Genomic DNA, 13,978 nt, shown 5'->3' with positions numbered 1-13,978 from the left:
ATATATATATATATATATATATATATATATATATACAGTGTGCAATGCACTGTCACCTTAATTTCATATTAGTTTTATGTTAAACATTTTAAATTCTGTTTAAAGGAAGGACTTGTGTCTGAGCTAAGTGGGTTTTGTCATGAAGTGTCAAAATTCTGTATAACCAATATTTCGACAGCTGTTGCTGCACTTGCATTTTGTGGTTGAATTTGTGAAACTTGTTAACCCTGCTCAGACCCCCATACATGCACAACAGGCAAACATAGTCAAAGTCATCTTACTTTTACAAGTATAGTGGCTATTTTGGTGTCAAACAATACAACTGCTTACATATTGCATATAAGAATTATTGTCATTTGACGTTGGAGTCATAAGTACTAGTTCAAAAATTGGGCACTGAGATGGAAGCCATTGGTGTGAACTTTTACATTAGCAACTTTTGGTCAACTATGTGAACTACTTTACACCAGATTTTCCACAGAGGGTGTTTTGTAAATGATGTACTAGGAGGACATGGAACCCACTTTAGTCTGTGTGAAACAAAGATGAAGTTCTGAGTGCTCAGACTTCAAACCAGACCACACTGAGTGTAAGAATTATCATGGTAAGTTATATGTACCACAAATTATTAATAGTAGTTATGTGCATGCAGAAATTGATTGTTCTAAATGGAAAAGAAAACTGATTACTAATCTAAAATAAATCTGATCTAATTATAATCAATCAGGAAGCCCTTTAAAATAAAGTGATAACTAACTGAAATACAAATGAGAACTAAAGCCAGCTTTTAACACTATAAAACACCATATTCAGTTTAACACTGAATATTGCACTCTGTCTCTTTAATCAACTTTTAGTCAACAAATTGAGGATTTGGTCAATGTGCCATTTGTAATTCACTCAGCACTTCCAATTCAAATGAACGGCAATGCTACTTGTTTAGGTGAACAGTAAAATGATACACAAACATGCTGAAGTGGTACACCTAAACGTTTGCAGTCTTAAAGCTTCTTTTTTTTTTTATACACACCTCATGAAAAAAAAGTGATTTTTGGAATTTCCCATCTTTTCTGACAACTAAAGGAATTCATAAGAATTCCATCATAATAAAGCAGAAATATATGAAGTATTGTAGTAAAATTATTATTAACATAAATTTACAGTTATATATTATTTACTCATGTTCAGGGAGAAGAGAGATTTATTTTTAAACATTTGTAAAAGAAAAATAACAATTTTCTTTTCACAATATAAATATATTAATGATACATTTATTTATTTATAAATGTTTACTATTATTTATACTTTTTTAAAGTTGTGAATTTTACTAAAATGTTAACATTTTTCCCTATTTTAATTTTTTTTTTTTTTTATCAGTATTTCTTATATCAGTACTCTCAGGAACATCTTAACCTTATATCAAATGGAACTGTAACAAACCACATTATAACAAATAAACACTGCAGACCGGCACCATTTCCTGTGCCCTGTGGTGTTTTTTTTCTGTGACTCATAAAAGACACTTCTACCTCAAAATGGAAAAATCTTAACCTTTTATTTTGACACTGCAGTCTCAACTAACCACATTTTGTTAAGGATGACGAATGTAGAGAGCCAAAAAACTGTGACTGAGACTGACCCTGATGGTGCCACCTCCATACGTGCCCCCTTCTTATCCTACGGGGCCTGTCATGTACCCTCAACCCATTTCTGTGCCAGTCAACTTTATCCCACCCAACCTGCCACCAGAAGAGGCCAGCATCAGCAAAACAGAAGAGCTGAGACCAGACCCAGCAGGTGTATTACTGTTTGCAAGATCCATGTAACATTTACTTAATAAAGACAAAACAATCTGAGCAATGTTTGAGAAATAACCATCTATTGACTTGAATGTCATCACAATCGTATCTTTCTTCTTTAACATAGCTGTATTTCCACCTGAGGAACATCAGATGATTGTGTCGTCATTTGATTGATGATACCGTTCGGAAAGCATTTATCAGAAAGTCATCATAATTGCAATGAGTGCTGGTCTTCATTGTTGTTTCCATCTCTTTTTCCACCCATGCAGGTGTTCAGTGTGGTAACAATTTCAGTTACTCATCGCGTTCACCGTAGTCTGTGTGTTCACCATCTCAAAGACAGTCAAGACAGCAGTTCAGGGTAACTTTTGGGGGTACCTCAGTTCATACATTATCTTTGCAGTGGTGGGCACATGTCTTGCTGTGTTCTCCACATTCAGTCGCACACATCCTTTGAACCTGCTGGGACTGGTGAGTCTCTGTGTACTAATATGTCTTCATGCTGTGAATTAAATGAACATTACTGCAACCCAGAAAAGTCACCTACAGTTAGGAGATGATGAACATTTCTATCAAAATAGAGTGGCAAAATAGAGTCAGGTTCCAGAAATGAAAATCAGATTAATTTTCTCTATAGGGGAATTGATTTTGAACATTCATCAATCAGAGGTATATTCTTTTATTGAAGCCATCAGTCCACATTATTTTGAAACCACCCCCAATTCCTGGACAAATGCTTGACTCGAGATTCTGCAAAGAAATCTTCACCAGGAGAACTGAGACAAACAAATTGCAGCAATTAAATTTGCTATTAGTTTCTTTTTTTTTTTAGCAGATAATCATATCGTGCGCTTCAAAACAAGATATAAGCATTCAAAACTTACAGTCTCTAACTTCCCCCGATATGGATCAATGATTTTGATGACATCACCCTGCACTTAAGCAACTCGTCAAACATTCGTTCCAATTAAATGCTCTCTAGAATCTGAAGAGTCCAGTCCCCTACATTATAAACAGATGCTGAAACTGCTGCTTAAATAGGTCACTTCATTCACATAATTAGTATTTTCTGTATGCTGAATGGCATGTAGTACACTATATGGGGATATGGAACGATTCAGACAGTGTGAATATGCTTTCCATTGGGAAGAAAGAAGTCTGGTTTCTCATTGTGTTCGCAAAACAGCCGCAGTGGATCTTAAAATAAACCACATATTTAAAAGCTGTACTGGTACTAACTGTACCAGTTTTTCTAGACCAGCCTGGGTTTTTTTTTTTTGCGTGTTGGATTCATATGAACCTTTTTGAAAACTGGTAAGTGTTTACAAAAATGTAGACATGTTACCAAGTTAGTCCGAGGATATAAAACCAACGATAGCCTGTCTAAAACAAATGCATTCATTCATGCAAACATTTAGATCTGTTCACTTGTTAATCTAACATCTATTAAGTGAACTCCACAAACAGTGATAACATCTGTTGCAATATTACTTACTACAAGACCCAGTATTTCCACATCAAATTTGTTGCATAAATGTACAGGCAACAAATAGTTAATTGATTCACTGTAATCCACTTATTATCTAAATTAAATGCACTTCTGTTGACAGCAATATGCTTGAGTCTCTATTTCATTTAGTTACATACTGTCTAAATATAGTGTAGGTCCTTCACCTCAGACTCTAAAAACTGTTCTAAATGGAAAGAATCCCCTCTGCCTCACCAGAGCGAAGAGAAATTAAACTGAACTCGAAGGAGGTACTTCATCCGTATCTGAGCAGGGTTATAAACAATGTACTCGTTATAAAGGAGAGTGTAACCTCCCTTCTGGCCCACCCCGGTCTTCACTGAGGGCCCCATGGGTATGGTCACACCATCCCTGAGAGACAACAAGAAAAATTCTTCAGTACAGCACTTATGACTCAGTCATGTAAAACATCGAAATGACTCACAATGCAACATAGTTGTTTGGGTCGGGCGCAGTCTGCCCCAGGCCTTTTGTGCTATGTTTCCCAGAAGGCAGTTGGTCTGCACTGTAATCTGCATCCACAAGTTCATTACTATTCCCGAGGGCAAGCTGTGAACAAAACAAATCGCTGAAATTACTTTTCTTTTAACCAGTGGCTTTTAACCCTTTTATATCTATACAAACTAACTGTTGTATCTGTTTTAAAACCAGCAATTTTTATTCAAATAGAGCCCCTTAATAAATGCTGTCATTTTCCTTGCATCCAACTTTCTATTCATCAAAGTATCCTGAAAAAGAAAAAGTATCATGCTTTGCACAAAAATATTAAGCAATTCTAAAAGTGGAAGCAGTTGGTTTAGATACAAAAAAACCAACCTCGCTCAGCAACAGGAGCCCTTGGTTGTTCTTCTGATTGGCAAAGCAGTAATTGGCACTTTTAGATGACATGTCTGCAAAATAGATCCCCTTACCAAACTTGAAGGGGAGGAAAAGTAAAAAAAATGTAAGCTGGAATTGTTGTAGTCCACTGCTTTTACAATTGTAATAGCAGCAGCCATCTTGCAGGCAAAGATTTTACTATACATTTTCTATTAACATTACTTGTGTGATATCTCTTCGTCTCACCATGTATCCGGTCACAGGAGCCTCTGGAGGGGCCACTTGCAGCCCCTGACTTAGGATCCCCACCCAGTTTGACACACGAGAACCATGCCACAGGAGCATTCTAGCATCCACACACACAAAATGATAAGAGTTTACATAGAGCATAACATAAGTGACAAAGCGAAACTGAGGAAGGTGGTTTGGTACTTGTTTTCCAGCTCAGAGCAGAAGTTGTCCTTCTCGCCGTCTCTTTCCAGAGCAAAGATGTCCAAAATGGTCATTGTGTAATCAGTATGGGTGGGTGCATGAGTAGACTGAAGATATTTGTCTATAACCTTCACAAAAGACAGACAGTTTGTGTTCTGGGATGTGCAAAACTACAAGTTTAAAAAGAGTCCACCATCCAGAATTCTACTGTTAATGTTATGCTGTAATTCAATGATAAAAGAGATGTACCTTGTATTCATGGCTGCTAGAATCCAGTGGCTGCATTTGACACTGTAAAGAGCGATACTGTCTGTCCAAAGGATGCTCATCGTTCTGAACACTAGACTGAACCATTTTCACTGCTATCTGGATATCACTTAGAGTCTAAAAGACAGAAAACATGACTACAAACAGAGACCTCTATTGAGAACGCAGTAAAAATAAACAAATTGTCAATCGCTTCTAATCATTCAACATCATCAGCAGTATTTCCCTACAATGTCACACCTCAAGCAAAGCGATTTTCTCCTTTAGCTCTTCCTCTGTGCGTATTATGGGGGGTGTCCGTAACCTAAATGAAGATCAAGTACTTAGGAACAACTAAAATATACACACACTACATAGTGAGTGTAAAATCATACTGTAGCAATACTATTGTTAAAAATGTAGGGTCGGGAAGATTTTTTTGTGTTTTGTTTTGAAATATTGTGAAATAATATTACAATGTAAAATAAATGTTTTCTATTTTAGGTAAATGTAATTTATTCCAGCAATGGAAAAGCTACTTTTTCAGCAGCCATTGCTCCAGTCTTCACATCATCATTTATAAATCATTCATATTATTATGCTGCTTAATAGCTGTGGAAACCATAATATATTTCCAGGATTCTTTATTGAATAGAAAGTTCAAAAGAATAGGATTTATTTGAAATAGAAAACGCTTTTTAATATTATAAAGTTTTTAGTGTCACTTTTGATCAATTTGATGTATCCTTGCTGAAAAATTCTATTAATTTAGCAAAAAATTCAATTAGATGTACTGACCACAAACCTTTGAACGATAGTGTAACTTACCCAAAGTCATGGGGGATACGAGTGTAAAACTGGTTGCATGCATCCAAGAGTTCCTTATTGCTATTCTTTTTCTTTAAACACTCCTCTATCTTCTTCAATGAGGCATAGCCAGCTCGAATTTGATCTGTTGTTAATTTTCCTTTAGCAAAAAAAAAAAATAATAATAATAATTGAATGGTTTTCATTTTGTTTGGCTTGAATACATTCATCATCACTAAGAATCTACAAGATTCATTCCATCAGTTTGGTACACAAATACACACACACCCACCGAGTGGGGCTTTTTTGGTGTCAAACTTCATTTCTAGCACACACTCTTCCATGGCTTTGAGGTCACATATAAGCTCTAGGAGAGACTGGACCTTGCTGTTCAGTTGGCAGGGCTTTATATGAGGAGGAGAGGATACCACAGCCTTGTCCTTATCCTGGTGAGAGGGAAAATTCGGTTTATATTTGACTATAGTTAGGAATGAAACATAAATGCAATGCAGAGCAATGGATCATGTGGTATTGGGAGCAAAAATGTCTTTTACCTTGTCTTCAGTGCTGTAGTCTACAAATACCATGTCATATTTCCCTGTAACTTTCTCGAAATTAGCTCGATGCTCCCACTCATTGTTAGTCTTGTCGAAGAATCTGCATGTAAGCAGATTACAAGCAGATTCTTGCACTTCTATCTTATATGAGTAAATTAGATTATTAAGAAAAGAAAAAAAAAAAGAAACAGTACTTCTTTTTGAAGGTGTCTTTGGCTTGAGCAAGATTCCCTCCACAGTTAACCAAGCTGTTCTGTCCTACTTTACCCACTGAAGCAAAGAAAGAACAAGAACGAATGATGTCAAGTAATTATAATAAAAGTCAGCCTGTTTAAGAGCATCTGAGGTGTTTCCGCACATACCTCGTCCCCACCTCATCCACACACTGTAGGCTTTGGCATTATCGTCCTGAAGCAGCTGAATCAGGTAATATTTATTGTTGTTGAACTGAAGATTAGTCTGTGACAGTTAAAAGCCAAAGAAAAGCTATCAGCGTCATATCCTGCACATTATGTATTACTAAAAACAAAAAATTCAAAAGTTTAAGGTTAATAAGTTATTCTTTGAAAGAAATCCTTTTTTATTCATAAAAAGAAAGACTGTTATTCAGCAAGGATGCATTACACTGATCAGAATTCACAGTTAAGCCATTTTCAATTTTACTAAAGATTTCTATTTCATTTAAACGCTGTTCTTTTGAACTTTCTATTTATCAAAGAATCCTAAAAAGGAATCACATTTTCCACAAAATACTAAGCAACTGTTTTCAACATTGCTACTAATAAGTTTGTTAAGCAGAAAATCAGCATATTATAATGATTTCCGAAGGACCATCTGACACTGAAGACTGGAGCAATGTCTGCTGAAAACTTGACTGCATCATTGGTAAGCATAAGAGACTTCCTTCATCGACCCCAAACTTTTGAACAGTATTGTAACATCTTCAGTATTCACCTGATTCAGCAGGACATCATATACATCAGCCCCCTCACTGTAGATGTGGGCCTGTGAATAACCAAAGAAAATAAATCTAATGAGAAGAATGCACTGAAGTAAACAAAGTCAGTGCTTAGAAGAACAAAAGATTTAAAAGTGATTACACAACAATCAAATACTGTACAGTAATTTTACTTCAAGTGACCCTATAACACATTTAAGGTAAATACCTTTCCAATCTTAGCCTTGCATTCTGGATCAACTGGGGCTTTGCCTTTCATAAGCACTGTCTTCACAACCTCTCCTTCAAAACATAAGGAAAAAACAACCACAAAGTTTTGGACTTTTTTGGACTAGGACAGGACAAATTTTGTCCAATGGGAATTGAATATGTTGTGGAAAGTGGTCTCAATTTGACAGCTTGGTTGAAGGAGAGGGGTTAAAAAATAAGAGGAATTGGTAACATCAGACAAAAAGAAAATTCCAAGAAAGTTTATCTACCAAGGAAGCATCACCTTCACTTTCGTTTTTTACAATGGGCTTGGCTTTTTCTGCTCTCTGACTTTGATTCCTCCCTTCATTGCGTCTCTTCTTGGAAACTGGTTGCTCCTCTTCATCCTCTTTCTCTTCTTTTATCTGAACAACGCCTGCAGCTCCCTTTTTGCCATTCAAATCTTTCCCTATCTTTGGATCTTCTGCAATATCATAAAATAAGCAGCAGTTAATTTCTGTGACAGATACTGATGCAATATCATATGCAGGTAGACACAGACATACCTAACTTCACTTTCTGAAGGCGTATTTTTCGCTTGTACTTGGTGACTGTATTGTTCTGAGTCATTTTCACAAGATCCACTTCATAACCAGATCCGAGCACCAGTGACACCAACGTTTCACCGGCCTGCTTCGCTGTATCCAGCTGGACACAGACTTCTGGAGGATATGGTTCCCACTTTCCATCATCCCCCTTCCACTGCCAAACTGAAGAGAATGAAATATTTAGATAATCATTATGTGAAACATGAATATCTAAATTAAAACAGTGTCACACCTATACAATTACAATGGTTTAGAGATTGCTGCCACATATTTAGTTGGGAAAGAAATGAGTGTGAATGTGCTATATTTGTCAGTCTTTAGTGCTTGACTTAACATGCTTTAAACGCTGATTATGAAACTTTGAGCTGTTCTGGCATGTTCGCTGGAAGTGAACTCATACTTGTCTTCGCCTCTGAGGCTTCACTGTCTGAATCTGTCCTAGGCTTGCCCCGGCAACTCCTTGTTCGTCGCATCCTTTCCATAAAACTGCTGAAATTAGAGGAAACGTTTCCCGTACCTGTGGTTAGTTTACATGTTACGTCATTTTAAGTATCACATAAGCCGAGTTATTCAGAAACGTGGTGATGGACTAGATGGTGACTCATATCATTGGGAATTTCGATCTACTTCCTCATCCCATAACCATTGATATTGCGTCACACCTATTTTAGAGAAATGCTACAGTATGATATAAGTGAGAGCCACACTTTTTTCTATCACTAAAATTTTTATGATCACAAGTTTTAAAAGGTTTTCAGCACCTACCTAAAGATTTAAGAGCTCTACTTCAGTGTTGTGAATGACGCGAAAAGACGAATGACGCGCGGACCTGTTGTCTAGGACCGAACTGAGCTGTGAGTTTGTTTCCAGTCGGACTTATTTTGAAGTCGTATTGCCGACGACCACATGAGCATGCGGTCGTACAGTGACCGATGCATACAGATTGAATGTAATCTGTGATAATTTAATGAAGTATCTCATTTGTTGCAATATTTGATAATCGTGGATAAACATGTATTTACTAGGCAGCCGAATGTATGTTAAATGTTCAAGATGCCATATGGCTTTATGTTTAAAAGAAGCGCAGCGGGTGAGTATATCTGTCAGAAATCTTATTTACAGAATTCTTAGGAATAAAAGATATTAACGCAAAAGAGCGGATGGAGAGTTATCTGAATTGGGTTCTAGCATCTTGCTGCGCATTGATTGGCTAAACGTATGATTAAAAATAAATACTGTTAGTGATTATTCTTTAATTCATAAGTCATGTTTGGATAGTCTCTAACACATAAATATTTAAATATACCTTTATAGATGAAATCAAAATCGACATTTCAGATTGCAGTATATGCAGCACTATATATTCCTAAAAAAATGTAAAAGTGGTGCAGCCAAATTAATTATGGGTGTTCCATAATCTGTGGGCGTTTTACAACTGCTTTTAACTGATTTGCAAACACCCACTGTGGTCAAGTATAGGTCTCTTTAGGAAAGTAATGGGAGTTACCAGAGCAGGGTTTGTGGGATGGGATAGCGGTGGGCCTTCATAATTGGGAAACATTCCTTTAATTCAGCAGGGACCCAGAGGTCAACCTCATTCCAGAGAAAGGACTTTTCTTCTTGGCAATCACCAGTCAGCTTTCTGGTTCCTTAAAATGCTTACTTAAAATAACAATTTATTTCAGCTAGTTTTCAAAGAAATATTGTTTTCTATTTAGTTTAACTCAATGTGGTAAATAACTAAAAATTAAATAAAAATCAACAAAACGAATAAAACTGACACAAAACAACAAGATTACTAAAAGTTCACTTAAAATTAAAATGGAAAATAATGGACATTTTTAGTAAAAAACGAATCAGTGATACTAAAATAAAACTTCCGTCCAATCACCTGCAATATAGATACCATCCAATCAATTGGCCATAAAAAATGTCATCATTATGTCACATTGTGGAAGTAAAATTGATCACAAATGTTGTTTGTATCCTGACGTGAGTAATTGCAGAATTTACATTCTATCTTACTGTTTTTAAAGTGTCAGAGCTCTGCGGCACCTCTGGAACAGGCCGACTTCTTGAAAGGTGCTCCTCATAGAAAGCACCCAGGTGTGACAAACCTCAAAACAGTGCGTCTGCCGGAGCAACTGCAGGTAGCAGCACAATCTGTCTTAAAAAGTGAGTAAACATTGATCCACCAGTCTAAACTAACCAGTCTTTTTGTGTTTTGAAGTCTGTGTTCTGAAACGCACACATACGTCTCTGTAGTGGTATAGTGTGTAAATGCTCTTTATTTTCCTTCCCTTTTTTGGTATGTAGGGGCAGAGGTAAAAAGTCTGACTGAAAGGGCACATAAGCTGTCCAACTTCCTTTGGAGCAGGAAACGGGCGACAGAAACCTTTCAACTCAGGGAGAAAGCCATCCTTCTTGAGAAGACATTTTTGGAGCAAGAGAGGGATACACATACAGGTGAGTTAAAGATAGAGGAGAGATGTTATAAAAAGGTCCAACAAAGTGACTGTAGACTGTAAATAAAACAGCAATTAAATGTTTCCTTTAGATGCCATTGACCACAAACTAGAGGCTCAGATAAGAAAGAGAGTATTATCTGAACTGAGAAGAACAACATACAACAGGACTCCCCTAAGGTACAAATGCATAATCTGTTTAAGACATTTCTCATAGAATGGGGATGTGAGGTTTTGTGTATTTCTCTGCCGTGCTGCCGTGTCTCAAGGTACGATGAAGATCTTGGGTTGGTGTATATGGCTGCCAGGCTAGCAGGCGGTTATGCTGCTGTCCTAAGAGCATTAAATGAGGTATTTAATACACATCATCAAACATTTCTCTTTGCATTTGTTCAAAAACATAAACAATCTCTTTGATATACATCTTAGATAAAGAAGAGAGATCCTTTGTTTGTACCATATTCTCTCCTGGACTTTGGATCGGGACTTGGAACATGTTCTTGGTAAGTATGACATAGATTTTAATATTTGTAATATTATTGAAGTGAAACGAACACAAACGGTTATAAAGATTGAAGATATTGATTGGCATTAATTAACTTTGTTTCAAAGATGCATGTTTGTAGATAAGTGAATTTATACTATATTTGATTCTTTAACTCAGGGCTTCACACACACTCTGGGGAGACTCTCTGAAGGAGTATGTTTGTGTAGACAGCTCTGGAGACATGAACACTTTGGCAGAACAGCTTCTCAGCGGTAAAAACATTCAGTAGGACTATAAAACACAGTGTAATGCTAACAGATTTACTGACAGAAATGTGTATTTGTGTTAAACAGGGGGCAGTGAAGTGGATAATCCAGTGATCAAACAAGTATATTTCCGCCAGTTCCTCCCTGTTTCTCCTACGGTATGTTCAGCTGCCATCCTTAATTGTTTTTTATTTGCCTAAATTAAACATTGCTTTTAACACAACTGAAAAAAAGTCTATTTATTTCCTCGCAGGTGCAGTTTGATCTTGTGATAGCGGCTTTCTCTTTGTCAGAACTGGCCACTTTGGATGAGCGTTTGAACGTCATTTTCACACTTTGGAGGAAAACCAACTCATACCTTGTGAGAGATGATGCTTGATTTATTAACGATTAAACTATCTTACATTATAGGATTGTGATCTTAAAAGTAGATTTTCATACACAACATCTTGCTGTGTTGTTGTTAAAGGGGATAGTTCACCCAAAAAATGAAAATGTTATCATCATTCACTCACCGTTAAGCTGTTCCAAACCTGTATGTTACCTTTTTCTGTTGAACACAAAAGATATTTTGAAGACAATGTTGGTAACCAAACAGTTGATGGTAGCCTAGACAAGTTTTGTTCAAAATATCATCTTTTGAGTTCAGCTGAAGAAGCTGAAGACATTTATGCAGGTCTGGAACAAATAACAAATTGTTATCCTTTAATAAGGAAAACAACATTTTTGGATGAACGATACCTTTAACTAAAACTATAAAAAAAATTAATAATAATAAATCTTACATAAAATAAAATCTAAGTTTTAGATGAAAATAAAATTAAGTATTAGATGAAATACCTAAACTTAAAAATTAAAAATGTTGCCTTGACAACTGAATTAAAATAAATTGAAGAACTAAAATAAAAAAATAAAACTGAAATAAAAACAAAAGGCTAAAAAAAAAACGAATAAATAAAAAAAAAAGCTTAAAGCATATAACAAAATTACTAAAACTTTAATAATATCTACTTTAATAAAAATTATAATAATAACAACTATAATAATATATAAATAAACATGCTATCTGGGAGAATTACTGTTTCCTAATGCAGTTCTTGGTACTTTGTAAAGGTATTGGTGGAGAATGGAACCAAGGATGGCCATCAAATCCTTATGGAGGCCAGAGACACTATATTAAAGGTTTGAGTTAGGATTTTTATGACTCAGATATTGCTGACATGACTTCCTGTTCAAGTTGTAGTGGTAGAACAATTTTCATAAATTCCTCAACAAACCTTTTCTCTATGACTACAGAGAGAAGAGGAGGTAAAACATGACTTGAGGAGACCATCTATTTTTGCCCCTGTACGTTAAAAAATCAACACTAAATCCATCTTTATTTATTCTGTTAATATGATAGATACATTTTTTAAGTCTTAAACTGACATCATCATCTGCTTGGTTTTTATTTCGGACAGTGCACTCATGAGCTGCCTTGTCCCAAGCTGATCAAGCATCATGTAGTTCCTTGTAACTTCTCCCAGTTCTACTACTCTCTGCCCTTATCTAGGGTAAGTTCAGAACCAGTGTTCAAACAGTTGACTGTCGAATTGTGACGTTCACTATGAATAAGTCAATTTCTGTACTGTAGTTTTCCTGACAATGCATCATATTGTATATTTCTCTCCCTGTGAATCATTACAGAGCCAAGAAAGGCAGCAGGAGAAGTTCAGTTACCTGATTATATCCAGATCTGCGGAGGAGAAGGCGCAGAAAACTGAGCACTGGGACATGACCAGACTGATCGCAAAAGTCCATCGCCGACCCAGACATGTGCAGTGTCAGCTGTGTTGCGCCAATGGAGAACTCAAACAGCTTGCTGTAACGGCCCATCGGCATGGAAAGTATGTAATGCTTTCATTTAAAATATTTCTATTTGCATTTTCAGTGAATGACCTCTACCTATATTACCACTAATAGACTACGCATTCACAGATCACACTGGTCTTAACAATAATTTCATTGTCTGTTTGAACAGGGACATGTACAGATGTGCTCGTAATAGTGACTGGGGAGATCTGCTGCCTATGTTTCATGCAGAAGATGACACTAAACATGATGAGATGCAGTGAAACCTACTATGATAATCTGTTAATGAAGTGTTTGTGGATAACAGTGGAATTTTTTTGTAATGTGTATTCCCAAATACAGCAGTTCATCGATGCAACCTGATTGTGTATTGCTATTTCAGTGAACCAAATGCTCTTTATTCACCAGTATCAAAGCCCAAATCCAAATCTGGTAAAGGTTAATATAGTTCTAAATACATTCTATTTAAAAAATATATTTTTATATTATCTTGGTAACACTTTACAATAAAGTTCAATTTTTTAACTGCATTAGTTAACATGAATAAACAATAAAAAAAATAAATAAAAAAAGCATTTAGAAGTTTACGTTCCTTTCAACATTCACTAATACATTATAGAAAATAAAAAAAGTTGTATCAGTTAATATTATTTAATGGACCTGGGCTAACAACAATTTGTTTTTTAACTAATGTACAGATGAATAAATATTGAACAAATGTATTTCTCATTGATATTTAATGTTTGTTTTTAAATTAACCAATGTTAACATTTCCATATAATAAACCTTATTGTAAGGTGTTACTATTAAATTTCATTAGCAATTACACTTTGGAATACATTACATCATGCAGTTATGTATTTTATTATAAAAATACCAATTATAACTACCAAATCGGACAACTCCAAAGAACAGTTTAGACTGCTGAGAGGACTATTGACGCTCCACTGCCACTCTAGAGTG

General features: G+C 35.8%; 2 protein-coding genes across 9 annotated transcripts; one reads left to right on the top strand and one right to left on the bottom strand.

Moving 5' to 3' along the window:
• Positions 1 to 1,538: 1,538 nt before the first annotated feature.
• LOC128031794 (poly [ADP-ribose] polymerase 2) lies at positions 1,539 to 8,833 on the bottom strand. 8 transcript variants are annotated; one of them, XR_008188174.1, is made up of 20 exons: positions 8,712 to 8,833; positions 8,347 to 8,435; positions 7,905 to 8,108; positions 7,643 to 7,822; positions 7,358 to 7,431; positions 7,146 to 7,196; positions 6,554 to 6,650; positions 6,386 to 6,461; positions 6,189 to 6,291; positions 5,927 to 6,080; positions 5,656 to 5,794; positions 5,089 to 5,152; positions 4,831 to 4,965; positions 4,582 to 4,709; positions 4,396 to 4,495; positions 4,147 to 4,245; positions 3,755 to 3,879; positions 3,526 to 3,681; positions 2,687 to 2,804; positions 1,539 to 2,578 (listed from the first exon to the last, which is right to left on the bottom strand). XR_008188174.1 is itself a non-coding variant. In XM_052620232.1 (19 exons), exons 2-19 carry the CDS (start codon positions 8,426 to 8,428, stop codon positions 2,753 to 2,755), a joined length of 2,019 nt encoding a protein of 672 aa, XP_052476192.1. In that variant the 5' UTR covers positions 8,429 to 8,435; positions 8,712 to 8,833; the 3' UTR covers positions 1,539 to 2,752. The 8 variants fall into 8 exon arrangements, 6 of the variants coding, with proteins under 6 accessions (XP_052476192.1, XP_052476209.1, XP_052476200.1 ...); XR_008188175.1 differs by having other exon boundaries at positions 2,687 to 3,681; XM_052620232.1 differs by having other exon boundaries at positions 1,539 to 2,804.
• mettl17 (methyltransferase like 17) lies at positions 8,814 to 13,373 on the top strand. The gene is made up of 14 exons (XM_052620300.1): positions 8,814 to 9,036; positions 9,983 to 10,121; positions 10,263 to 10,412; positions 10,504 to 10,591; positions 10,681 to 10,762; positions 10,841 to 10,914; positions 11,076 to 11,170; positions 11,252 to 11,322; positions 11,418 to 11,525; positions 12,278 to 12,346; positions 12,461 to 12,511; positions 12,625 to 12,717; positions 12,851 to 13,050; positions 13,185 to 13,373. The coding sequence occupies exons 1-14, from the start codon at positions 8,959 to 8,961 to the stop codon at positions 13,276 to 13,278; spliced, it is 1,392 nt and encodes a 463-aa protein (XP_052476260.1). The 5' UTR covers positions 8,814 to 8,958; the 3' UTR covers positions 13,279 to 13,373.
• The last annotated feature ends 605 nt before the right edge of the window (positions 13,374 to 13,978 follow it).

The sequence above is a fragment of the Carassius gibelio genome, chromosome A2, assembly GCF_023724105.1.
Source record: "Carassius gibelio isolate Cgi1373 ecotype wild population from Czech Republic chromosome A2, carGib1.2-hapl.c, whole genome shotgun sequence".
Taxonomy (NCBI): domain Eukaryota; kingdom Metazoa; phylum Chordata; class Actinopteri; order Cypriniformes; family Cyprinidae; genus Carassius; species Carassius gibelio.
Note: the sequence above shows the minus strand (reverse complement) of the source record. Positions and strands in the feature narration are given on the sequence as shown.

What these genes read in the sequence shown, in the direction of transcription:
- LOC128031794 (XM_052620232.1), bottom strand. Translation starts at nt 8,428, where the DNA reads ATGGAAAGGATGCGACGAACAAGGAGTTGCCGGGGCAAGCCTAGGACA. An exon ending in AGCCTCAGAGGCGAAGACAA is followed by an intron (nt 8,109 to 8,346) that starts GTATGAGTTCAC and finishes CATTCTCTTCAG; the next exon opens with TTTGGCAGTGGAAGGGGGAT. An exon ending in GGCTCCTGTTGCTGAGCGAG is followed by an intron (nt 3,880 to 4,146) that starts GTTGGTTTTTTT and finishes TTTTGTTCACAG; the next exon opens with CTTGCCCTCGGGAATAGTAA.
- mettl17 (XM_052620300.1), top strand. Translation starts at nt 8,959, where the DNA reads ATGTATTTACTAGGCAGCCGAATGTATGTTAAATGTTCAAGATGCCAT. An exon ending in GGCAGAACAGCTTCTCAGCG is followed by an intron (nt 11,171 to 11,251) that starts GTAAAAACATTC and finishes TGTGTTAAACAG; the next exon opens with GGGGCAGTGAAGTGGATAAT. An exon ending in CCAGAGACACTATATTAAAG is followed by an intron (nt 12,347 to 12,460) that starts GTTTGAGTTAGG and finishes CTATGACTACAG; the next exon opens with AGAGAAGAGGAGGTAAAACA.